The sequence below is a fragment of the Oncorhynchus tshawytscha genome, linkage group LG28 (genome assembly GCF_018296145.1).
Source record: "Oncorhynchus tshawytscha isolate Ot180627B linkage group LG28, Otsh_v2.0, whole genome shotgun sequence".
Lineage (NCBI taxonomy): Eukaryota > Metazoa > Chordata > Actinopteri > Salmoniformes > Salmonidae > Oncorhynchus > Oncorhynchus tshawytscha.
In genome coordinates this window covers 30,522,593-30,548,596 of record NC_056456.1, presented here as the reverse complement: position 1 = coordinate 30,548,596, position 26,004 = coordinate 30,522,593, and the positions used below count along the sequence as shown (strand labels likewise).

Genomic DNA, 26,004 nt, shown 5'->3' with positions numbered 1-26,004 from the left:
TAGTGACGCCTCTAACACCGAGATGCAGTGCCTTAGACCGCTGCGACACTCAGGAGCCTTAAAATTGGCTAGTTAACGTGTTTTTTGTAAGTGGCTTTGAAGGTGTACTGTCATGTATATTCATACTCAGAAAAATCACAGAATTTATTGTACATGTGCTTAATTTTTCACTGAACTGTGACGTTTCACTTAACTCAATTTCTCGGGCAATATGCTGCGTTCATACTAGTCGGAACTCTGACATGTCTGACTTGCTAACTGGTTGAAGTTTATATTACGTGCCGCGTTCAATCAGTTAGCAAGTCGGAAATGTAAGTATTTCCGAATTCCGTCTAGAACATGAACCTGGCAATAGTTTCACAGAGCAGAAGTGGGGGACGGGAGCACCGGACTGATGCAGTAGTTGTAGTGAAGAAATCGTAGCAGAATGGCGGAGAGGTGGCTACCTTTTTCGATCATATTTCTAGGAGTTCTCTCCTTGTATTGTGCTGCGTCGGCTGATAACAGCGGCATTAAGAAGATGAAGATGCAATTTGCAACAGGGCCACTTCTTAAATTCCAAATCTGGTAAGGGAGTACAATACATTTTGAGTAGACCTATGTTGTTCAGTTAGCATTAGCTACTTGCCTGTGTGTGTCTAAACCGAATTTGCATTTCCTGTCTCGGAACAAGAATCGTTATAATTTCCATGTAATCGAATTGACTGTCAAACTGGTGTAGCGTCCCATATTTTTGTTCAAAACATTATCTAACCTATTTTTCTTGAATGAATTATTTAGCTAGGAGTAACGAGCTAACGAATTAGCTACGGCAGTGCAAAGCTACTGTAGTTAGCTAGTTACCTAATAGGATTTAACTAACTAATTCTGCTCAGGAAGTTGGGTGGGTGCAGTCAAATAACCTTAATCAGCGCAGTATTTTTGGTTAGCTAACAACATCCACATGTTTATGTAGCTAAATGACAACCGTGTTTTGTCTGTTGTTAATTAATCATCTGTAGGTGAGAGTTTGAAAAAACATCTAGTTAGCTACTCCCACTGTCAAATCGTTAATCCTGTGATTTGCATACCCTTGTAGGCAATAACTGTTGGATTAATTTATACCATATCAAGAGCATGATATTAACTCAAACCAAGGGAGATTTGTGTTTGGAATGTGAAATGGTTATGTTCAGTAGTTTAATGATGTATTTGTGCAATAGAGTAACCGTGTGCCATACAATGAAATGTCACCACATGCTTTACTGGCAACACACCAGTATTAGCATGGAAGTCGCAACAACCAATCAAAGATGACTTTAGTTTGTGTATATGTTTGGCTGTGACCAAGTGTATCTAGCCTTGCCTCTGAGGACCGTGTGTTATTCTGAGTGCCCCACTGTCTGTTCCTCTGACTCTGGCCCTGTTTGACTCTCTCTCAGCATCTCCTGAGGGTACAAGAGGGTGTTTGAGGAGTACATGCAGGTCTTGTACCAGCGGTACCCAGACATCCGCATTGAGGGAGAGAACTACCTTCCTCAACCCCTCTACCGGTAAATTACACTCAATGATGTATATAAACCCTGGATTGCTGATGTTATGTATTGGCCATTGAGAGGCTTTGAAGCCACCGGTCGGCCATATTGGCACTCCCCAGTAGGAGCAGTCCTCCATAGGAATGAATGGAATTCTACAGTATTTCAGTTCAATGTTTCAAGAACAAAATTACATGTATTTACATATTTGTGTTGTTGTGGGGACAGTTACATTAGTCATCTCAAAAAATTATACTTTAATTGACATGTTTTTACCTTTTATTTTTATGTTTAGCTTACAATGTAATAATGCATAATGGCATTGCAATATGCATTGAGGTGTCTATAATAATATAGACATTAATAAATTAATTTCTATAGGAGTGCTAAGATGGAGGCACAGTGGCTTCAACACAGCGCTCCCTATCAGACATCTAGTGTATATCAAAAGAACTGGTTACACTGTGTGCCACCATACCATGGAAACACTTGCCACTTAAATTTGAAGCGTATTGCAATGTATTCTTCCATGTGTGGTTGTTAACAACAAATTGACCCTCAGGTCTTCATCTGTTCTGGGCCTAAGGGCTAACACACTACATACTGCCGGGTGCAAAATCCTTTTCTTTGTTGACGATTTACACCTTGATATCTGCCACTATGTTCTACCCTCTCTCTGGAAGTTGACATCTTGTTTGCTGTCCTCAGACATGTTGCTTCCTTCCTGTCCATGTTCAAGCTGGCACTGATTGGACTGATCATCATCGGCAAGGACCCTTTTGCCTTCTGCGGTATGCAAGCCCCAGGCATCTGGGTCTGGGGACAGGAGAATAAGGTGAGACTCTTAGGTAAAAAATGCTACATGACACTTGGTGTTAGCATCACAGGCATGTTATGTTATTGTATAACAATACTCTGCAGTTTAAGTATAGCCATGTTGATATGTGTTTATTTAACTCAGTCCTTAAGAGATACATTGAAAATGTAAGAGTAGTCATAGGCAAGTCACTACTGAGTAGTGACTACTGAGAGACACACACACTCTCATAGCTTACCCATGGGAGTTCATAACAACTGTTTGTTGTTTTACCTGGCTATGAACCTGGATCTCCACGGTAACATGAGCCAGTGGCGCTGAAGTAGAGTGCACGCAGTATTGAAATCCCATCCATATATACAGTGAGCTCCAACAGTAGAGCGAGAAAGTTAGACGCACAAATATCCTCCCCCCAAGACATGCTAACCTCTCACCAGGGGTGGGTAGAATTATTTTTTGGGGGGGTTGTGATATTTATGATTAACTTTCTCACTAATTATTCATGATTCATTCAGGATTATCTGTAATCATGGTAGCATCCACATTAATGTAGAAGTGTTTTGAAAACATTCTATTCTTATTTACAATCAAATTTACTCCAAAATGACACATTATTTTCCATTCATTTCTATTGGGCACAAAATAATCTGAAACGCAACCAAAACAAACAGCAAATGCATCTAACACGTTTATAGAATAACAATCTTGATGTAATCTTTGCGTTCTAGGAATATGGGATGAAAATAATAACCTTTTTACTACTTTAATACACAAGTGAATTTTACCCAATACTTTTGGTACCCTAAAATGGGGGGTTCACCTGATATGGATGAAAATACCCTCAAATGAAAGCTTTAACCTCATTGTCATTATATCATTTCAAATCCAAAGTGCTGGAGTACAGAGTGCTGGAGTACAGTCCCAATAGTTTTGGTGCTTACAATATATGCAAAACACACTGTGGGCAAATAAGAATGTACTTGGGTTATGTAAGCAGTAACACGGGAGCACTATATTACTCTTGTGTGTTCCTCTGCCTACCGCTACAACATGTTGCTGTTTTATCCTTGAGCTGGGGTACACAGGCTATGGAACAATTTGAGATTATCTATACTTATATACATGTTATATACAAACTTTCTAACTCAAATTGACAACCAGTGAACTTTGCCCCAGTAATCTCAAATCCTGATGTGTAGACATCATTTATCTATGTGTCATGTTAGACACCAGAGAAGATGGAATCCATGGCAAAACACTCATCGATAGGTGTTGATATTGAGTTTCTGTTTGTGTCTCTTTCAGATTTATGCCTGCATGATGGTGTTCTTCTTCAGCAACATGATTGAAAACCAGTGTATGTCAACAGGAGCGTTTGAAATCACGTTAAACGGTAAGGCTCACTTTGCCACATTACTTGTTTGCATGAGTATGCACAAATCCTCCACTGACCTTTCATCATTGTAAAACATCACACAGAAAAGAGTGCAGAGAGTTGATTTGTTTGTACCTACCTGGGCAGATGTGCCAGTGTGGTCCAAGCTGGAGTCAGGTCACCTGCCCTCCATGCAGCAGCTGGTCCAGATCCTGGAGAACGAGATGAAGATGAATGTACCCATGGACACACTCCCCCACCACCGCTCCTAACCCTGTCTCATCCCCCCGGATGGAGCTATAGACCCCTCCACGTACGGAACTCTCCTCCACGTCTTCTATCCACCTCAGTCTGCACAGTGGAAAGAACCACCATCTCACACACACACACTATCTCAGACTTATTTACAATGTGGTATGGTGTTTGTGTGCTTAAATGTTCTATGCACATGACCATAGTTGTCAGTTTAGGAATACTGAACCTACTCAACCTTCCATCAAAAGTTAGGGTGTCATTTTTTGACAGAACTTCAAGGACTTTTGGATGCGCTTGATGTACTCACTTTTGTCTCTATTTCCTCTGCAGGTTTGAGGTGGGTTTCTCAATGGACTGTGAGGTGATGTTAATGAAGGTCTGCGCTGAAGGCAGGAAGACTGCTAGCTCAGACTGGATGTCCCCATTGCTCCTCACCACGCCCCTTAGACGCCCTGCCCCTGATGTTGGCTTGGGATCTATGGCAACCGCAACAGCCATTTTCTTGTACTATTACTACTGCAGATCATTCATCTTGTTGCAATAAACATTCAGTTTTGTCTCTTATGCTCACATGGATCAATTTAAGTGCAACAATATTGATGTGAATGGTCAGATATTAGAGATTAATATAGATCCCCCCTTCCAGATCACAGGTCTTTAATTAGCCACACATCGATCCATGTGAGTTAGGCATGACCATAGGCGGCGTGTCCATAAGGCCAAAATGATATAGCCTAATTAGCCTTTTCCTGTATACAGAAAGAAATAAAATAATTTAAAATGGGCTACTAAAGTATGATTTGCCCACAGCGGGTCATAAGCATTGCCTGCAGTCAGAAGGAAAGGCAGCACAACGGCATACACCAAATGCATGATTGTTTAGTTGTGACTGTCATTGAAAAGCAAAGGCTCAGCCAGGCATTTCACAATGTTTCAAAATACAATCGAAGAAAACTTAGTTTGAGAAGTAAACCTTTATTGCTGTCAGGAGAAAACAATGAAGAGACTAATCTGACTTTTACTATAACAATTATCAACTTAATTGAGCTAGTGGACCCCATCTTGACAGCGGTGTGAGTAAAATAAAACGTTTTAGAGTTAATTTCCTCCAATTCTACACATTTTGCTGCTTAATATATGAATGAGACTAGGGAGGAGAGAAATGCTTGTAGTTTGAGACTAACAAAATCAACAGTGGCTGGTAATTTGACCATGACAAGTCTAGATAGCTGACCGCTAAACTCATTTAGCAATCCCCCCCCCCAAAAAATGCTGATGTAAAACCAAATTTCGAAATTGCTCCTTGTGCATTCTACTATTCCGAGGGCCGCCAGTTGCCCTGTCCGAAGCCTACTGTACGCTATACATGCTCCGCATTACATCCAACAGGTATTGAGTTATATTATTAGCCTAAATTATGACAATACAATCTACTCATCACATTACGAATAGTAGGCTTGCATAAGTGCAAATGCGATGATGCATGGAATGCTTTATTATGAAGGTGCATTTTTAAGGGACATTTTGCTTCCCCAAACTTAACTCACACGCCTCATATAGTCATGACGTTTTGCTTTTGAGCCATTATTTATATTATAACCATTGTTAGTGAACTACACGGAAAACATTTTACATCATCTGATCATGAGCATTTGAATAACATTTAAAATAGCATTTCAGAATGATTGTAATTTGTATATTTCTTTGCATAGCTGGAAGTGGAGCTAAGAAGATTAATAATTTGTCTGTCTAATGGTGAAAGAGTTGGGTGAGCTCGGACAATGTCAACTGGTTTCGGTTGTTGGTATGACGATAAGTAAATTATTTTCTAAAGTGACTAGGCGGATGAGGTCAAGAGAAAAACCACACCAGCTGTTTTTCAAAGGTTACGTGCACAGATAAATCCAGGAGGGGATACATTTGTGTAAGAAACAGGATCACAGTTTCATCCTAAAGTTGTTTGTAACCGATAACTTAGCAGACCGATAACTTAGCAGATGTAAAGTGTATTGGAAATGTATTGATTTAGAATTTGCACCCTTCAGTACTTATGGAGGACTACAATGGATAGAAATTATATTCAAGGTACACTATATAAACTACCGTTCAAAAGTTTGGGGTCACTTAGAAATGTCCTTGTTTTTGAGAGAAAAGCACATTTTTTGTCCATTAAAATAACATAAAATTGATCAGAAACACAATGTTGACATTTTTAATGTTGTAAATGATTATTATATATTCCATTATATTATATTCCATATGTTCCATTAAAAATCAGCTGTTTCCAGCTACAACAGTAATTTACAACATTAACAATGTATACACTATTTCTGATCAATTTTATGTTATTTTAATGGACAAAAAATGTGCTTTTCTTTCAATAACAAGGACATTTCTAAGTGACCCCAAACTTTCGAACGGTAGTGTATAAAAGTATATACAAACTTTTTTGACTCATCTCATACACTGTAACTACTGTGTATCTTTCCTGTTGTCTAGTCACTTTATTCCTAGTTATATGTACATACACTATATATACAAAAGTATGTGGATACCCCTTCAAATTAGTGGATCAGCTATTTCAGCCAAATCCGTTACTGACAGGTGTATAAAATAGAGCACACCGCCATGCAATCTCCACAGACAAACATTGGCAGTAGAATGGCCTTACTGAAGAGCTCAGTGACTTTCAACGTGGCACCGTCATAGGATGCCAACTTTCCAACAAGTCAGTTTAGAATGACATTGTAGATGATTCCGTGCTTCCAACTTTGTGGCAACGGTTTGGGGAAGTATTTTTCCTGTTTCAGCTTGACAATGCCTCCGTGCATGAAGCGAGGTCCATACAGAAGTGGTTTGTTGAGATCGGTGTGGAAGAAATTGACTGGCCTGCACAGAGCCCTCACCTCAACCACATTGAACACCTTTGCAATGAATTGGAACGCAGACTGCGAGCCAGGCCTAATCGCCCAACATCGGTGCCCGACCTCACTAATGCTCTGAATGGAAGCAAGTCTCCAAAGCATTGTTTTAACATCTAATAGAAAGCCTTCCCAGAAGAGTGGAGGCTGTTATAGCAGAAAAGGGGGGACCAACTCCATATTAATGCCCATGATTTTGGAATGAGATATTTGATGAGCAGGTGTCCCCATACGTGAGGGTAATGTATCCACATCAACATCCAGACAGACTCGGGGCTCTCTGGTTTTAGTCCCTCAGCCATCTCTAACGACTCCTCCTTCTTCTGCTCTAGCTCAAAAGTTCTGAGCATTTCCTATGTCAAATAAAATTATTCTAATCTTACAATAAAGCATGAAATGAATGATTTCTAATCTAATGCAGTACTTTGCCAGGCCTGTTTGTGGAACAGCCTACTCTTAACACACCATTGGCAATGTTCCAATACCATCTAATAACATGATTTCCTAGCTAATCACTGACAGTTGAAATGGCTGGAATAATCTTTGCAGTAACACTTTCAGTTAGAGCCCCTGGATTCTTTCTGACCATGTGACTTGACCAGGAAAAACTCTGGGTTCTAGGCAGCAGTAATTGTACTCTATCGCAAGGACCTAGAGTTCTTCAGGATGCGTCTTTGACCCGCTCAAATTAAACGAGCGTCGGTGAACCACATGGGGATTTTGTCTCGAATCTCAAAAATGTATCTGAGCAGCTAAGTCCTGGCCCATGTCATGTAGTGTACACCCGGCTTTAGGCGGAGATGTCAGGAGTCAATTCCTAGAAATGCGTGGAAAGCCACACTTAACAAATCCCTTTAATGAGATAATTCCGTTAGTGTTCCACAACTGAAGCTTCTGTACTGTTCAGCTATTAACAATGTAAATAGTCAAAACGAAATAACTAAGTGTGTTGCATGGTAAAATGGCCCTTCCCATCATTATTCTTCACACCAAAAGCTATCTATAGTGAAAAAATATATAAATACAAAATGCAACAATTTCAAAGATTTTACTGAGTTACACTTCATATAAGGAAATCAGTCAACTGAAATAAATTCATTAGGACCTAATCTATAGATTTCACACGACTGGGAATACATATCTGTTGGTCAGATACCTTAAAGAAAAATCAGGATCAGAAAACCAGTCAGTATCTGGTGTGACCACCATTAGCCTCATGCAGTGCGACATCTTCGTATAGAGTTGATCAGGCTGTTGATTGTGGCCTGTGGAATGTTGTGCGAATTGCTGGATATTGGCGGGAACTGGAACACACGGCTATACACGTCAATCCAGAGCATCCCAAACATACTCATTGGGTGACACTTCTGGTGAGAATGAAGGCAATGGAGGAATTGGGACATTTTCAGCTTCCAGGAATTGTGTACAGATCCTTGCGACATGGGGCCGTGCATTATCATGCTGAAACATGAGGTGATGACGGCAGATGAATGGCATGAAAATGGTCCTCAGGATCTCGCCATGGTATCTCTGTGCATTGAAATTGCCATTGATAAAAAGCACTTTTTTTTGTCCATAGCTTATGCCTGCCTAACCATAACCCCACCATGGGGCACTCTGTTCACAATGTTGACATCAGCAAATCGTTGGCCCACACGACCACACGACCGGTTGGACATACTGCCAAATTATCTAAAATGACGTCGAAGGCAGCTTATGGTAAAGAAATTAACATTAAATTATCTGGCAACAGCTCAGGTGGACATTCCTGCAGTCAGCATGCCAATTGCACGCTCCCTCGAAACTGCGGCATTGTGTTGTGTATAAAAATTCACATTTGAGTCTTTTTATTCTCCCCAGCACAAGGTGCACCTGTGTAATGATTATTCTGTTTAATCGTCTTCTTTACAGTGCATTTGAAAAGTATTCAGACCCCTTCAATTTTTCCACATTTTGTTACGTTACAGCCTTATTCTAAAATGGATTTTCTTTTCTTGTCATCAATCTACATATAATACCCCATAATGACAAAGCAAAAACAGGTTTTTAGAAATTTTTGCAACAAAAAAATATAGAATAAAACTGAAATACCACATTTACATAAGTATTCAGACCCTTTACTCAGTACTTTGTTGAAGCACCTTTGGCAGCGATTACAGCCTTGAGTCTTCTTGGGTATGACGCTACAAGCTTGCCACACCTGCTTTTGGGGAGTTTCTCCCTTTCTTCTCTGCAGATCCTCTCAAGCTCTGTCAGGTTGGATGGGGACCATCTCTGCACATCTATTTTCAGGGTTCACGTCTGGGCCACACAAGGACATTTAGAGACTTGTCCCGAAGCCACTCCTGTGTTGTCTTGGCTGTGTGCTTAGGGTCGTTGTCCTGTTGGAAGGTGAACCTTTGCTCTAGTCTGAGGACCTGAGCACTCTGTAGCAGGTTTTCATCAAGGATCTCTCTGTACTTTTCTCCATTCATCTTTCCCTCAATCCTGACTAGTCTTCCAGTCCCTGCCACTGAAAACATTTCCACAGCTCGATGATGCCACCACCATGTTTCACCGTAGGGATGGTGCCAGGTTTCCTACAGACGTGATGCTCTGCATTCAGGCCTAAGAGTTCAATATTGGTTTCATCAGACTAGAGAATCTTGTTTCTCATGGACTGAGAGTCATTTAGGTGCCTTTTGGCAAAATCCTAGCGGGCTGTCATGTGCCTTTTACTGTGGAGTGGCTTCCGCCCAGCCACTCTACCATAAAGGCCTGATTGGTGGAGTGCTGCAGAGATGGTTGCCCACAGAGAAACTCTGGAGCTCTGTCAGAATGACCATTGGGTTCATGGTCACCTCCCTGACCAAGGCGCTTCTCCCCCGATTGCCCAGTTCTAAGAAGAGTCTTGGTGCTTACTGTGTTCTTGGGGACCTTCAATGCCGCAGAAATGTTTCGGTGTCCTTCCCCAGATCTGTGGCTCGACACAATCCTGTCTCGGAACTCTACATACAATTCCTTTGACCTCATGGCTTGGTTTTTGCTCCTTATATAGACAGGTGTGTGCCTGTCCAAATCATGTCCAATCAATTGAATTTACCACAGGTGGACTCCAATCAAGTTGTAGAAACATCTCAAGGATGATCAATGGGAACAGGATGCACCTAAACTTAATTGAGTCTCAGCAAATGGTCTGAATACTTATGTAAATAAAGTATTTCAGATTTTTGTCATTATGGGGTATTGTGTTATAGATTGATGAGGGAAAATTGTTATTTTATCCATGTTAGTATAAGGCTGTAACGGAACAAAATGTGTTAAAAGTCAAGAGGTCTGAATACTTTCCGAATGCACTGTATACGCCACACCTGTCAGGTGGATGGATTATCTTGGCAAGTGAGAAATGTTTACTAACCAGGTTGTAAGCAAATTTGTGCACATCATTTGAGAGAAATACGCTTTTACAGTACTATGCAAACGTTTTAGGCAGGTGTGAGAAAATGCTGTAAAGTAAGAATTCTTTCAAAAATAAAGATGTTAATAGTTTATATTTATCAATTAACAAAATGCAAAGTGAGTGAACAGAATAAAAATCTACATCAAATCAACCCTTTGCCTTCAAAACAGCGTCAATTCTTCGAGGTACACAGTTTAAGGAAGTCGGCAGGTAGGTTGGCCTTAACATCTTGGAGAATTAACCACAGTTATTATGTGGATTTAGGCGGCCTCAGGTGCTTCTCTCTCTTCATGTAATCCCAGACAGACTCGATGATGTTGAGATCAGGGCTCTGTGGGGGCCATACCATCACTTCCAGGACTCCTTGTTCTTCTTTACGCTGAAGATACAGCGAAAGTCATTAAGAACTGTTTGGGGTCGTTGTTATGCTGCAGAATACATTTTGTGCCAATCAGATGCCTCCCTGATGGTATTGCACAATGGATAATTATCTGCCTGTACTTCTCAGCATTGAGGAGACCATTCATTCTGACCAAATCCCCAACTCCATTTGCAGAAATGAAGCCTCGAACTTGCAAGGAACCTCCACTATGCTTCGCTGTTGCCTGCAGACACTCATTTGTGTACCGCTCTCCAGCGAACAAACTGCCTTCTGCTCCAGCAAAATATTTCACATTTTGACTCATCAGTCCAGAGCACCTGCTGCCATTTTTCTGCACCCCAGTTCCTGTGTTTTTCGTGCATAGTTGACTCGCTTGGCCTTGTTTCCACGTGGGAGGTATGGCTTTTTGGCCGTAAGTCTTCCATGAAGGCTACTTCTGACCAGACTTCTCCGGACAGTAGATGGGTGTACCAGGGTCCTACTGTTTTCTGCCAATTCTGAGCTGATGGCACTGCTGGACATCTTCAGATTGTGAAGAGAAGTAAGCTTGATGTCTCATCTGCTGCTGTAAGTTTCCTTGGCCGACCAATGTGTCTACGGTCCTCAACGTTGCCCGTTTCTTTGTGCTTCTTCAAAAGAGCTTGGACAGCACATCTGTGTCTTGTTGCTGTGCTAAGTCTTGCCATGGTGTATGACTTTTGACAGTAAACTGTCTTCAGCAACCTCACCTTGTTAGCGGAGTTTGGCTGTTCCTCACCCAGTTTTATTCCTCCTACACAGCTGTTTCTATTTCAGTTAATGATTGTGTTTCAACCTACATATTGAATTGATGATCATTAGCACCTGTTTGGTATAATTGTTTAATCATACACCTGACAATAAGCCAATCCCTGACTTTGTGCAAGTGTACCTAGAAGAATTGATGCTGTTTTGAAGGCAAAGGGTGGTCACGCCAAATATGGATGAGATTTTCTTCTTCTGTTCACTCACTTTATATTTATCAATGAACTAAATGCAATCTATTAACATGTTTATTTTTGAAAGCATTGTTACCTTACAGCATTCTTTCACACCTGCCTAAAACTGTTGCACAGTAGTGTATATCAGCTCATGGAACATGTGACCAACACTTTACATGTTGGGTTTATATTTGTGTTCAGTGTACCACCATTTCTTGACATGCCCCTTAATAGGAGTATATTGCTGCCTAAAGAATATTACTATCATAACCGTCTAAAATGCTACCTAGGCTCGTAAAGAGAAGCATGTCTACAAGAGCATATCTTCTAATTAGGTTAAATGATTAAGGGGTTTAGCAAGAGCTTAAGCCGAGTCTCATCTGGACGGGAACAGTTCTGGTTGAGACTCTTAACGCAGAGACCGTCCCATCTTGGATTACACCAGACTCTTTAATCCACAGTGAAAGACATAGTACAACCTACTATCCCCGCTAGTGTTACAACCACAGGAGGTTGGTGACACCTTAATTGGGGAGAACGGGCTTGCGGTAATGGCTGGAGCAGAATGGTACCAAATACATGAAACACATGGTTTGCATATGTTTGATGGCATTCCATTTACGCCGTTCCAGACATTATTATGAGCCATCCTTACAATGACTAACACATAGCACAATTCAAGACTACTTTACTATTGACCCTGCTCATAGGTGTTTATCACAGGAAGCTGCTGAGGGGAGGATGGCTCATAACGATGGCTTCCATTACCACGAGCCAGTCCTCCCCAATTAAGGTTCCACCAACCTGTGTTGTTTCTTGTATGTTGCTACAAATAACATTATTTGAATTACACTCATGAATCTAGAGGAAAAAATATAAAATATCTATTGAAAGTCAGAAATTAATATTGAAATTAAGTTCAGTTATTGTGACACTATTGAGTAGTTTCACATAACTAATTTCATGTTTAAAATTAAATCAAGCTTCTCACAATTACGCATTGCAGAGGTCTAAAAAGTATCAGACAACTGTAATAAAAAAAAAGTTAATATTACACAGTAGGCACAGTCTCATGGCACTATGATGTCACAATGAGCTGAGTGTTCACTGCATGTGACATGATGCAATTGGTGCTGTGTGAGGTCATAATGAGCTGATCGTTTAATAAGGACCATGGGGGTGTTGTGTGATGTCATAATGTGATGGAAGTTTGTACAAGTACAGTGCCTTCAGAAAGTATTCACACCCTGGACTTTTTCCAAGTTTTTGTTGTGTTACAGGCAGGATTTAAAATAGATTCAATTGAGATTTGTCACTGGCCTATACACAATACCCCATAATATCAAAGTGGAGTTATGTATTTGATATACATTTATCATTAATTAAAAATGAAAAGCTGAAATGTCTTGAGTCAATAAGTATTCAACCCCTTTGTTATGGCAAGTCTAAATAAGTTAGGGTGTGAAAATTTGCTTAACAAGTCACATAATAAGTTGCATGGATTCACTATGCAATAATAGTGTTTAACATGATTTTTGAATGACTACCTCTTCTCTAGACCCCACACAGAATTATCTGTAAGGTTCCTCAGTCAAGCAGTGAATTTCAAACACAAATTTAACCACAAAAAACAGGGAGGTTCCACCTATTGGCTGATAAATCTTTTTTTTTAAAAAGCAGACATTGAATATCACTTTGAGCATGGTGAAATTATTAATTACACTTTGGATGGTGTATCAATACACAGTCACCACAAAAATGCAGGTGTCCTTCCTAACTCAGTTGACGGAGAGGAAGGAAACTGCTCAGGGATTTCAGGATGAGGCCAATGGTGACTTTAAAACAGAGTTGAAAGGCTGTGATAGGAGAAAACTGAGGATGGAGCAACAACATTGAAGATATTCCACAACACTAACCAAAACGACAGAATGAAAGAGGAAGACTGTACAGATTACAAATATTACAAAACATGCATCCTGTTTGCAATAAGGCACTAAAGTAAAACTTCTAAAAAGTTGGCAAAGAAATTAACTTAATATCCTGAATACAAAGCATTATGTTTGGGGCAAAGCCAAAACAACACATCACTAAGTACCACTCTTCATATTTTCAAGCATGTTGGTGGCTGCATCATGTTATGAGTATGCTTGTCATCGGCAAGGACTTGGGAGTTGTTTAGGGTAAAAAGAAACAAAATAGAGCTAAGCACATGGGAAATCGTAGCGGAAAACCTGGTTCAGTCTGCACCCCAAACAAACACTGGGAGACAAATTATTTTTTTTATACAAATGTTAGAATTTCTCTTCCACTTTACAGAGTATTTTGTGAAATAGTTTACCTTTTTTTTTATCCCACCGTGTATGTGGAATAAGTCAAGGGTTGTGAAAGCTTTCGGAAGGCACTGTAGGCTGTGATGTAAGTCAAATCCATATAATTAGGAATTAATTTAATAGGATCACTATTGTCAAATCTGTGTGGTGTCATAATGAGCTGAAATGTTCAATGTTTCCACATAATGATGCTTGTGTATAGAGATCACAGGCAATCCTGGAGACACCTGTGGACAAAGGCCCTCTCACGCTCCTCAAGCTGAAGAGAGCAACTCAAGTCCAGTAACCTTTTGGCCAGAGAGAGGAGGCTAGGAGCTAGTCCAGCCCTCAGAGGCCTTGGGTTGGAGGGGCAGCGCAGGCAGTGGTGGAGATGCCTAATGACCTGATGGACCCTTATCCGTCCAGCCAATAGAATACACTCCTCCTTGGATATGGATGGACCTGGAGCCTGAATCATCCCCAGAGCCACTGGCTGTTAAGAATAATAATTTGTAAAAATGATTTTATAAGATTTCTAGTTGAATCATTGGGCAAAATGTTGATTTCCACTTAGAGACTCACCTTTCTGGTGCAAAATATTATGAAAAATCATATTTTTCTCCCGATTCCACAAAACTAGGGCAATAGCACTTGAAATGACTGGCATGCTTTTAAATATAGTAATAATCTAATTATAAATGACTTAAGATTTCACATAACTGTAAATTAAATATGGTCAGTACAATATTGGCACCATTTCATAACACCAAATACATTTTATAACTAACCCAATATAAACCACAGTGGGAGCAAATGAATAATAGTGGGCAGAACAAGAAAGGAGGTGGGCAGAGCCAAGCATGATCAAGAGAGATCCCATTGGCGCATTCTAGCATGTATTTGCATATTTCCATTAGAGAACGCCTACTCTGAAGTGCGCTTGTGGAATTACGCAATTCGCCCTTGCACTCCTTAACCCCATTTTTAAAAACTTTGGCAAAGGGTAAAGTCTGCAAAACTGTTACTAACAGATTCTAGTTTTTGGAACAGAAAACTGAATTGAGATCAACATTTTCATCAATGATAACAATTGCATAATGTTGGACAAAATCCATCTCGCTCCATCTTCTCCCATTGCCGGCCACTGGGCTTCCTCTCATCACCATATTTGGTGGTGAGTGGAAATTCCAACCAGATGCTTCAGACTTTTACATTCAGTAAAAAAATCTGGCTGTTTGTTTTATCTTTGACATAACTGCCAACAGATCAGTTTCTCCTAAATGTTCACTGAGCGATGCAGATACACCATTCAAATGTTTGTTGACTCATTACAACTTCAGCTTTAAGGACTCAGTGATTTCCTCCATCCGTGACTAAGAGAAAGTGATCCTAGTTCAATTCTAATAAATTATTTAGTATTTTTTAGTGCTGAGAGCTAAATCTGGCTGAAAATTTCCCAGCGAGATGAAACTAGTATTGTTACATCCACTATATTCCAGTTTCATACGCTCTACTGCAAGCCCAGCTGTGAGTTTCACAGACACAGGAAATCGTTCCTTTGTCTCGATAGGCCAGAAAATGTGACATCTCTGCCTATGCAAATGTCGGGCCTGAAACCTGACATTTCATGTCAGCCCCGGTGGAGAGGAGGGCAGAGAGGTGGGGCTTTCTTGCACTATAAGACACGGGACCCTACAACATTCACTTTGTACACAAAAACGTCAGTCAGAACCGCTCAAAGTCCCCCAAATACATCTAAGAGGATATGTGTTGGTGTGGACAGGTGTATAGGAATGAGTATATTTGTCAGTGTGAGTTGGCGTATGCTTACCTGCAAACAGGCCCCCACACTGAACTTGGCCTGTTGGCCAGCAGAAAGGAAGGACACAAACATGTGTTCCTGTCCCAGGACCCTCACCCCCAGGCTGCGGTTTAAAGACAGGAAGACCGGCCGCAGGGGGGTGGGCGTCTGGCTGTGGCCTCTCCAACTCCACCTTCTGATCCTGGCCCCCGCATCATTCAGACACTGACCTCCTGACATGTCCAAGCTCAGCCTGGGACAGACACTGAAGTTACGGACAAGACATTTTCCTGAATAAGTACACATTTTTTATTACAAATTACTAATCACTAAGAGTGTCCCCGTCTTACCATACATTACCATTGCCATGGTAACATGTGGCCCTGCCATCAGATTGGAATAGGGCCCTGATTGGCTGCCCAAGGGAGTGGTCATCATGTACAATACATACCCTTTCTCTTCCATCAGAGATTATGACCAGGGCCAAGAAGCCAGAGGGATAGCTGTTTGGCATAATGATAAGGATGGACAATACAAAATGACATGATCATATAGTTAAAATCTCCAACAATGAGTTTACTTATGTTGTGAAAGGATACAAAACCTGGGCAGAACCATCTGGGAAGACTGTGAGAAACTTGCTCCCACAGGCATAATACTTCTCCAGAAATTGTGCCCCATCCTGCCAACACAATCCATATACAAAACGCATTGATCAGTTAAGATACCCTGTATTCATAAGTATTTTCAGATGTGACCACCAGTGGCGTATAGTCATTGATGCCAAGGGAAGCAAGGCTTCCCCAAAATATTTGACCATCATTTTCAGTCAATTCGCAAGTGGCTGAATCACAGAGAAATCAGTGCGAAGGAAACAGCACCCCCCCTGTCTTAGTATGGGTAACCATGTATCTAATGCTGTCTGGACCTAATGAGTGTAACATGTTGCCATTTGATTGATTGATGCCAACTAGCATTTGGCCTCCCTCCCAATAAAAAAAACAAATAATTAGCCAATAAGCATTGAGCTGAGCTCAACTGTGGGCTGTGTAGCCCACAGGCTCAACTGTGGGCTGTCCTGGTGTAACAAAATGCCCGCAAGGGAGGGCAGTTTGAATTTGGCTTCAGACCAATCAAATCACTTCCTTTGCCAAATGTAATTTTCAGAAAAAGTGTCAATTTCTGGTCTGCTAGAGTGTTGATGTCCTGCAGTAGCTAGCTTGCTAAAATCAGCCCTTTCCTGAGCCATGGATGGAGATGGGGATTTGGACTTGTGGTTTTGACTTAATTCTCTGTACAGCCCAATGATTTTGACGGTGATTCTGATCTAACCATAAATTAATATGTTGTGCCACTGGACTGAGACGATTGAAGCTCAATATGCTACCTAGCTAAATTAACTAGCTACCTAGCTAAATTAACTAGCTACCTAGCTAAATTAACTAGCTACCTTAGTGGTTCATTGTTGCCCATGCAAGGACACCAGGCTAGCAAACATTTTAGCTAGGTAGCCTATAACAACAAAACCTAAAAGTGCGCTGTATGACAGAGCCATAGGCCGTTTTGACAACATGAAAGAGGAGGATCAGGGTATTGGCATTCAACTAGTCTACGAGTAGGGCGAGTCAACATGTTTTGTTTCACTTGCGCGAGCGTGGACACACACACACACACACACACACACACACACACATCAGTACAATGGACAGTCAGATGATATTTAGAAACATTGGACTAAATTGTTTTTGGTATCTTAATTTTAAAAAAATTGTATGTATTAAACAAACCATATATAGCCATATTGATTTGATGGTCTTTAAAATGTTTGGTGCTGGAATAGCGGAGGCAATGTCTGTTGTCTTTGTGCTGATTGCAGTAACCCTGTAGTTCTCAATCAGTAGTTGTTTAGTAAACTGTCAAACATTAAACTTGCTTGACCATGCTTCAAGTGATAACTGTGTGTTTGTGTTAGGGTTCGTTCCCATTTCCTTGTCAATCATTGGTTCATTGGTGAAATTAGCATTTTGACAATATCTTTAATTAAATCATTCAAAAACCTTTAATGCAATTGCAGACAGAAGTTGACAATCAGGAACATAGCACGCATGTTTCCAGGTAAGTTCTGTATCAAAGAAAAGGTCCCATGTTATTTTATCAAAACGGAAGTCCAGCCTTTAGTGATGTCACTACTACTACGTCAGTACCTTTTACTCCTAAGACCAAAACCATGCCTACAAAGCTATATAAACAAGGCTTTTAGTGTTATCTAAAAGCTTAGCAGTAAATGTCCACTCCCCAAAGTTCATTTTTAGTGGAATGTCTGACTAGTCTTATCTCCTTCACTTCCCTGCAGACTTCTGTCTCAGTCACACATTTCTCAGAGGGGTCTCTTTATAAGAGAGAGAGGGAGAACTAGAAAACAACTGTGGAACAATTCTAAACCTTTATAATGAATATATATATCGTTAATCTGTAGTCTAGGACCATATAAATATAAGGAGGAAGGGGTCTTATAACCCCTCCCCTTAATACAACATAAGCATAATCAATTATTCTAATACATCAAACATTTGTACAGCCCCAATCATGACCCCTAGGTGAACTTCTAACATATGCATCATTTGTTTTGTGGACTTCACCAGACAGATGTTGCTCTCTGGTTTTGTGATTAAACAAACATACGTGTAGTTTAATTTATTACGCCGCTGTGTGACTTGTCTTTTTGTTGTCACGGCCTTATTGTATATCGCGGTGGCGTAAGAACGAAAGGGTTATAGAGCAAACAATTATCACAGAGGTTGTAATATGGCTTTTTTTACTGGCTTGGCTTCCTCAGGGATTTTACACACGCACCTTTACTGGTGACCACATGATGGCACTGTTCTCATGCAAACCTGTACACCAGAATCTCTCACTTGTCTTGCTGCCTCATCCATCATGTTGTTAGGTTCAAAGTAAATGCAATAAAGGTTCAAAATAATTTGTACCTGATGCTGAGAAATGCCAAACTCAAATGACTCATGGTCATAAAGGGTGTCTCCATTTTCTTTTTCCAGGACCTCCTCAATCCCAGGATGTTGTGTAACAGTCCACTGTCCCTCTTTGGCTGTACAGGTGGACAGCTGGTAGCTGATGGTCCTCGAGAAGGGTGTGTCTATGAAACAGGACAGCAGGTCAATGACATTCAAACTCCATCAGTTCAAAGTTAATGGAAATATATGGCTTTTAAAATAAATATATATATTATATATAAATGAACATCCTGAATGAACTTAAAGCGATTAATTGACAATTTCCACAGAAAACAGACTCATATTTAAAATGTGTGTTTATAAACTGTTGCGTACTCACAGGTATCTGCAGATCGGAGGGTTGACTGTGTGTCCTGGTAGAGTCGCTCTCGCTCTTGCTCCTGCTTTCTGAGGAGGAAGAGGTGGAGTTTGCTAGTGATGTGCTGGATTTCCGTCCTAAATTCAAACTCCACCCATCCGGCACACAAGGCAAGCTCAATCAAGCACACCTGATTATGCTTATTGGATTGCAGACTATTCTTCTCAATCCCCAACGTGTGGAGAACAATAGAGTCAGACACTAAGAAACTAATAGCAGATGACCCATTAGTAAGGAAAAACAATGATCCAATCATGTTCAGGCAGCAAGCTGCCTCAGTGTCACCCGTTTCCTAGACAGAGAATAAGATGCAAATTTGTCCCTTATTTTGACCTTTCATCCATGACCCCGCATACCTGTGCTCCTCTCTGTCCCGGGCCTGGGCCTGCAGCTCCTCCTCCTCTCTGGTTGGCTGATTGTTAGGTGGGAGTGTTGCGTCATCCTCCTGATCAGGTCTCTGCAGGGCAAGCCACCTTTCATGGGCCAGCATGTCACACAGCTGCTGGTACTGGGCACAGCAGAAGATCTGTGTGTGTGTGAGGGCATGTGCGTGAGATAGATCATGAAAGAGAGAAATAGAGTAGGGTAGGGTGTGTGTGTGCATGCATACAGAGTGTGGGGAGGGGCATATGGAGTGTAGGGAGGGGCATATCATAAAAATCATGTGTCATGCTTTGTTCACACTAATATTCCCCCATCCCCTATTTAGGTGATGCTTGTTGCAGGGCGTTTCATTTTACCGTCCATGACATTCAGCCTTACCTCAGGGTCCTCTGCAAATATTGGTCCAAGTGGAGGCCTTGCTTTCTCTCCACAGTACTCACACATCACTGGAGAGTCCACGAGAGGCTGGGGCAGGACAACAGGGGGGTGTGATCAAAGATGATCACACAATGGATCACTTACAATAATACAGAGTTATACACGGTCTCCAAAAATGTCTCAGTTGTGCTATTCTAGAAGAAAAAGAAACACCTATTTAGGCGAGGTGCTGGCTAGCGGAGTAGAAAACTTGAAAATAAAAGAGCCGCACACTCTAGGAGCTCAGATGCAAACATTTAATTACCAACATTGACAGCCAAGCTGTCTTCATCAGGGAATAATTACAAACACTGCGGGATGACTCATTTATATAGTTTCAAAAGACACAGGTGTCTGTAATCATGGCCAAGAGTGGCCTAATATCATTGGTTAATTATCAAATATTAAGATGCATACAAACAGCATACAAACAATAAATGGATAGCATGCGATCATAAATTAATTTGACTACACAAGCTTACAAACAATTACAATGGCAAAGTCACAATAATCACAAGAATGGCTTCAGATCAAAGTCTTCGTTGAGACCGAAGGGAACTCTGATTTACCACCAAGATATTCCTGAACGTCTATTTGCGCCCCTACTGGATGGAAATTACAAGTGTAATGGCTGTGCTCAATGCACTTATAAATGTAGATCCTTCAAACACCCACAAACAGAGAAATCGATCCCAATCAAAGGTGTTATTACGTGCTCCACTAAGGTAGGTATTTATCTTATAACTTGTCCTTGGGGTAAAAATTGTGGGTAAAACAAAGCGCGAATTAAAAGTACGTATCTCAGAGAATCGTAGCACCATTAGTCTACTGACTCCCCATCCCGCATGCGGGAGCGTAATCATCGCCTGACACTAATTAGCATAACGCAACAGACATAAATATCCCTAGAAAATATTCCTATTCATGAAAATCACAAATGAAATATATTGAGACACAGCTTAGCCTTTTGTTCATCACCCTGTCATCTCATATTTTGAAAATCTGCTTTACAGCCAAAGCTAGACAAGCATTTGTGTAAGTTTATCGATAGACTAGCATAGCATTTCATCCAGCTATCAGTAGGTAACTTGGTCACGGAAATCAGAAAAGCAATCAAATTAAATCGTTTACCTTTGATGAGCTTCGGATGTTTTCACTCACGAGACTCCCAGTTAGATAGCAAATGTTCCTTTTTTCCAAAAATAATATTTTTGTAGGCAAAATAGCTCCGTTTGTTCTTCAGGTTTGGCTGAGAAATTGCCTGGAATTTGCAGTCACAAATATTCCAAATTAGCTCCATAATATCGACAGAAACATGGCAAACGTTGTTTATAATCAATCCTCAAGGTGTTTTTCAAATATCTATTCGATAATATATCCATCCGGACAATTAGTTTTTCAGTAGGACCGATTGGAGTAATGGCTACCTCTGTATTTTACACGAGAATCTCTCTGGGGGCATCAGGTGACCACTTGCACAATGTAGCCGCCTACGGCTATTCTTCAACATAAATGCGTAAAACTATGTCACAATGCTGTAGACATCTTGGGGAATACGTAGAAAGCGTAATCTGGTTGATAGCACATTCACAGCTCAATAGGGACTCATTGGAACGCAGCGCTTTCAAAATATGGGGCACTTCCGGATTGGATTTTTCTCAGGCTTTCGCCTGCAACATCAGTTCTGTTATACTCACAGACAATATCTTCACAGTTTTGGAAACGTTAGAGTGTTTTCTATCCCAAGCTGTCAATTATATGCATATTCTAGCATCTTGTCCTGACAAAATATCCGGTTTTGAAACAGTAACGTTTTTTTTCCAAAAATGAAAATACTCCCCCTAGAGTCGCAACAGGCTGGTGTAAAAACTTTACTTACCCAGTTGCAGCCCACTTCTTGGAGGCAAGCCACTCGATTTCGTCTCTGCGTTATATTGGCATCGAACATGTCACCCTCCCTAGGAGAGGGGGTGACCTTGATAATTTATTGTCAAAACGAGAGGCTGCCTGGATCTAACTTAAAGACCCTTGCTCCCTTCAGTCTCAACGTAGACTTTGATCTGAAGCCATTCTTGTGATTGTGACTTTGCCATTGTAATTGTTTGTAAGCTTGTGTAGTCAAATGAATTTATGATCGTATGCTATCCATTTGTTGTTTGTATGCTGTTCTTTGTATGACATTTTAATATTTGATAATTAACCAATGATATTAGGCCATTCTTGGCCATGATTACAGACACCCGTGTCTTTTGACACTACATAAAACGAGTCATCCCGTAGTGTTTGTGATTATACCCTGATGAAGTCGAAACGTTGGTAATTACATTTTTGCATCTGAGCTGCTAGAGTGTGCGGCCCTCTTATTTTCAGTTGTGCTATTCACAATTTCTATGACATACTGCATATGGGTTGCACATCATATTCATAACATCACAATGCCAGTTGTATCCCTGAGTGGAAAACATCTTCCGAGATAGAAGTGCTGGGTTTGAGGGGCGATACTTTGACCTCTCATATTCTGATCATTAGTACCTGGCTGACACATGGAACTAATAAAGTGGACTATGAAGAGATTACGGAGACTAGGGTGTGGTAGCAGACAGGTGGGTAAGGTGTTGTACCTCTGGGAGGATGTTCCTTGGGTTTGGTGCTTGGTCCTGGGACTCCCTCTTATATCTAAGAACTCCCAGAAAACCAGAAGTGGGAGTTGGTGGACAATCAAAAGACTGTACATACTCATCTTGCAACCCCTAAAGAGAGAACACATAGGGAGAGAAAATAAGTAGTCAGGGAGAGAAGGAGAAAAATAACAAGACCTGTCTTAAATTGTACATTTCTCTTACATGGTCATCCATGAGCAAAAATACTTCATTGGGTTCCTGCTCTAACCTAGAAGACTCATCTGAAAAAAAGACAAATAGTCAACATTACTAATTCAGTATGACATGAGACAGCATTCAAACACTGTGTAAATATGTTGCCATTTATTTATTTTATATTTTGTACAAAATTGTGTGGTCTTCTTGCGACTTTGGTCTCAATTAGTGACATTGATCTCATGCATCCTGCTATAATCTCACCCACTCAATTGATCAAAGTTAAAACTAAGTCCAGAACTATACATCGAAGGATATCAAAAACTGTTCCACCTGTCTCTGTGTTTCGCACTTGCTTCTCTCCCTCACTGGGTAGAGTAGTGACATCACCATCCATATGCCAGCCTTGATTTGGGGCACCTGCAACTTCAGCCTCCGTTATTTCCTTTTCAGAAAAAGACAGGTCACGGAGGTAGACATTTACACACACACACACACAATCCTAAACAAATTCATACACTCACCGCAGTGTTGTGCTTGTTCAGACAGCATGTAGCTCAACTTGCTGATGTTGTCAGTAACCGTGGAGATTAAATGGTTGCTTGGGGCTTTCTGGACTTAATATCTAACCATATTGCCTGGCATTATACATTCCAAAATAAGAGTGCAATAGCATGCTTAGTCCTAGCAGTTGGGTGGGTAAAAGTTAGGTGTATTATTGTTGTAATGTAATTTGTGAAAGTTAAATCAGGAAGGCTGGTTTGAATGCTCATTTGACTTCATCAAGCAGCATAGCCTAATTCACTCTTTCCTATTATACAGGACATAGTGGGAATGAATAGAAACCTATCAGCAGTATAGCTTCCCGTTCTGCTCCTCTTCCTGTTAGCCATGTGCGCACGCTTGCTGTTTAACCTATGTGCTCATTTTTGCAATTATCACTTTCTTCTGTCTCTCAACCAATGGGTATAAACCTTGGGATGTGTTTATATGTCAACTTACCCATGTTCTCTCACTTGCTGTGACAACCATCCACCATCAGCTATATTACCCTAAGGCCCGTCATCGAAACTTCTTTCCCTCTAGCGGGGGTTTTATGCCAGCTGCCCAGCAAAATGCTGTCATTAGCATCTGACGAGGCCATACCCCAAACTCTTCAATACAATTCCATAATCGCATTCTGTCTCTTATTCATTCCGTTAAACCTGTACTCGATTGAATTGTGATTTATTTGTTCTGTATAGTACCTTTATAATCTAACATTATTTTGCTGGGTTGGCCCTGTCCGGGGGACACCGTCGGACAGGGCAGTGCCACAGTGTCCCCTGACCCACCCGTCTCAGCCTCCAGTGTCTATGCTGCAATTGTCTATGTGCCTGGGGGCTAGGGTCAGTCTTATATCTGTTGTAATTCTCCTCTCTTATCTGGGGTCCTGTGTGAATTTAAGTATGCTCTCTCCCTCTCTGAGTACCTGAGCCCTAGGATCATGTCTCTCGACTACCTGACCTGATGACTGGCTGTCCCCAGTCCACCTGGTCGTGCTGCTGCAGTTTCAACTGTTCTGCCTGAGGCTATGGAATCCTGACCTCTTCACCAGACATGCTACCTTGTCCCGGACCTGCTGTGTCGAACTCTGAATACTCGGCTATGAAAAACCAACTGACATTTACTTCTGAGGTACTGACCTGTTGCAACCACTGATTATTATTTGACCCTGCTGGTCATCTATGAACATTTTAACATTTTGAAGAACAATCTGGCCTTAATGGCCAGGTACTCCTATAATCTCCACCCGGCACAACCAGAAGAGGACTGGCCACCCCTCAGAGCCTGGTTCCTCTCTAGGTTTCTTCCTAGGTGCCTGCCTGTCTAGGGAGTTTTTCCTAGCCACCATGCTTCTACATCTGCATTGCTTGCTGTTTGGGGTTTTAGGCTGGGTTTCTGTATAGCACTTTGTGATATCTGCTGATGTAAAAATAACTTTATAAATACATCTGATTAATTGATTTGTGGGAAAAGTAGCCTTCCTGCATTTAGCTTCAGGTGTAGAAACGTTTCATCAAAACATTGTGTTTACTTGATAGCTACCTACACAAATAGCTAGCTAGAACAAAGTGTTAAGATAAATTAATTAAAAAGATTAAAAGCAATAAACCAATGTTGTACAGTAGGCATCTACAGAGGGAGCTAAGAGTTGTGTTATGTGTAAAACATCTTATATTGTTTTCATAGTAGGCTTACCAATTTTAGTGTCCTACTTTGTGTCCAATTAACCAGTTGACTGTCGCACAGTTTTGATTAGATGGTATACAGCAGTGGTAGGTTACCCTGTTCCTGGAGTGCTGCAGGTACAGGAGTTTGTTCCAACTTGGCACCACGCCTGACCAACTGAGCTAATTGATCAGTTCAGCGATTGCCTAAATTCAACACACCTGATCTTTCAGATCGCCTCAATTAAAAACATGAAGGGCCTGTGGCACTCCAGGACCAAGATTGCCTACCCCTGGTATAAAACTACGGGCAGAATTTACTTTTCATAGCAGGTTAGGATAATTAACATAGCAGGTTAGGATAATTAGGTTAAGGTTAGGAAAAGGGTTGGGGTTAGCTAAAATGCAAAAATTCTCCCTGACGTGGCTTGAACGTGCAACTTTTTTTAAACCATAGCTGTATACCATCTAGCCACAACCCGCACCCTGTCACACCCTAATTCATTTCAGTGTAATTGTACGCGATTTAGATAACGCGTTATCCATGCATGCCATCTGTGCCATGGCAATTCATTAGGAAAAACAGGTGAGAATGATTGTCCCAGAGAACGACTACACTATGTCAACTACAGAGTCCACCACAGCCACCGAGACTAAGCCACCGAGACTATCCCTCCCACTGCTAACGCAACGACCATGAAACCCCAGGGGTGCGTTCAGTTTGCTTGAACGTTTGCTACGTTGCGAAACGGTTTATACTGAACGACACGTTTCCCCCAAACTTTCTTGTATGTTCTTGAACAGACTGAAGTACGTAGGTTTGCTCCATTCTGTAGGTGTGCCGGGGTGTGGCTTGAAGCAATGAGTGACATATTTAAAGGGCAGGGGTGCACAAACCACAACCCAGATTAAGATTCTGGTTCAGGATAAAAATGTCGAAAGTGGATGCTGAGATTGAACAAAGCATTATGTCGAGCAAAGTTGGTGAAGACGAATGTTCTGAATGAACAGCAGT

General features: G+C 41.0%; 2 protein-coding genes across 3 annotated transcripts; one reads left to right on the top strand and one right to left on the bottom strand.

Moving 5' to 3' along the window:
• Positions 1-352: 352 nt before the first annotated feature.
• Positions 353-4,525, top strand: selenot1a (selenoprotein T, 1a). The gene is made up of 6 exons (XM_024412383.2): positions 353-567; positions 1,422-1,532; positions 2,223-2,349; positions 3,637-3,724; positions 3,854-4,019; positions 4,292-4,525. Exons 1-5 carry the CDS (start codon positions 428-430, stop codon positions 3,976-3,978), a joined length of 591 nt encoding a protein of 196 aa, XP_024268151.1. The 5' UTR covers positions 353-427; the 3' UTR covers positions 3,979-4,019; positions 4,292-4,525.
• Positions 4,526-13,755: 9,230 nt separating this feature from the next.
• Positions 13,756-25,671, bottom strand: LOC112244658 (glutamate-rich protein 6). 2 transcript variants are annotated; one of them, XM_024412390.2, is made up of 12 exons: positions 25,021-25,671; positions 23,113-23,224; positions 22,807-22,865; positions 22,585-22,713; positions 19,925-20,011; positions 19,519-19,670; positions 19,124-19,191; positions 18,760-18,926; positions 16,372-16,454; positions 16,123-16,275; positions 15,803-16,025; positions 13,756-14,464 (listed from the first exon to the last, which is right to left on the bottom strand). In XM_024412390.2, exons 2-12 carry the CDS (start codon positions 23,174-23,176, stop codon positions 14,198-14,200), a joined length of 1,452 nt encoding a protein of 483 aa, XP_024268158.1. In that variant the 5' UTR covers positions 23,177-23,224; positions 25,021-25,671; the 3' UTR covers positions 13,756-14,197. The 2 variants fall into 2 exon arrangements, with proteins under 2 accessions (XP_024268158.1, XP_024268157.1); XM_024412389.2 differs by having other exon boundaries at positions 19,519-19,688; positions 25,021-25,666.
• Between the last annotated feature and the right edge of the window lie 333 nt (positions 25,672-26,004).

What these genes read in the sequence shown, in the direction of transcription:
- LOC112244658 (XM_024412389.2), bottom strand. Translation starts at nt 23,176, where the DNA reads ATGGATGGTGATGTCACTACTCTACCCAGTGAGGGAGAGAAGCAAGTG. An exon ending in CAAGGAACATCCTCCCAGAG is followed by an intron (nt 20,012 to 22,584) that starts GTACAACACCTT and finishes GTCCTGCCCCAG; the next exon opens with CCTCTCGTGGACTCTCCAGT. An exon ending in CCTCCGATCTGCAGATACCT is followed by an intron (nt 18,927 to 19,123) that starts GTGAGTACGCAA and finishes CCTGTTTCATAG; the next exon opens with ACACACCCTTCTCGAGGACC.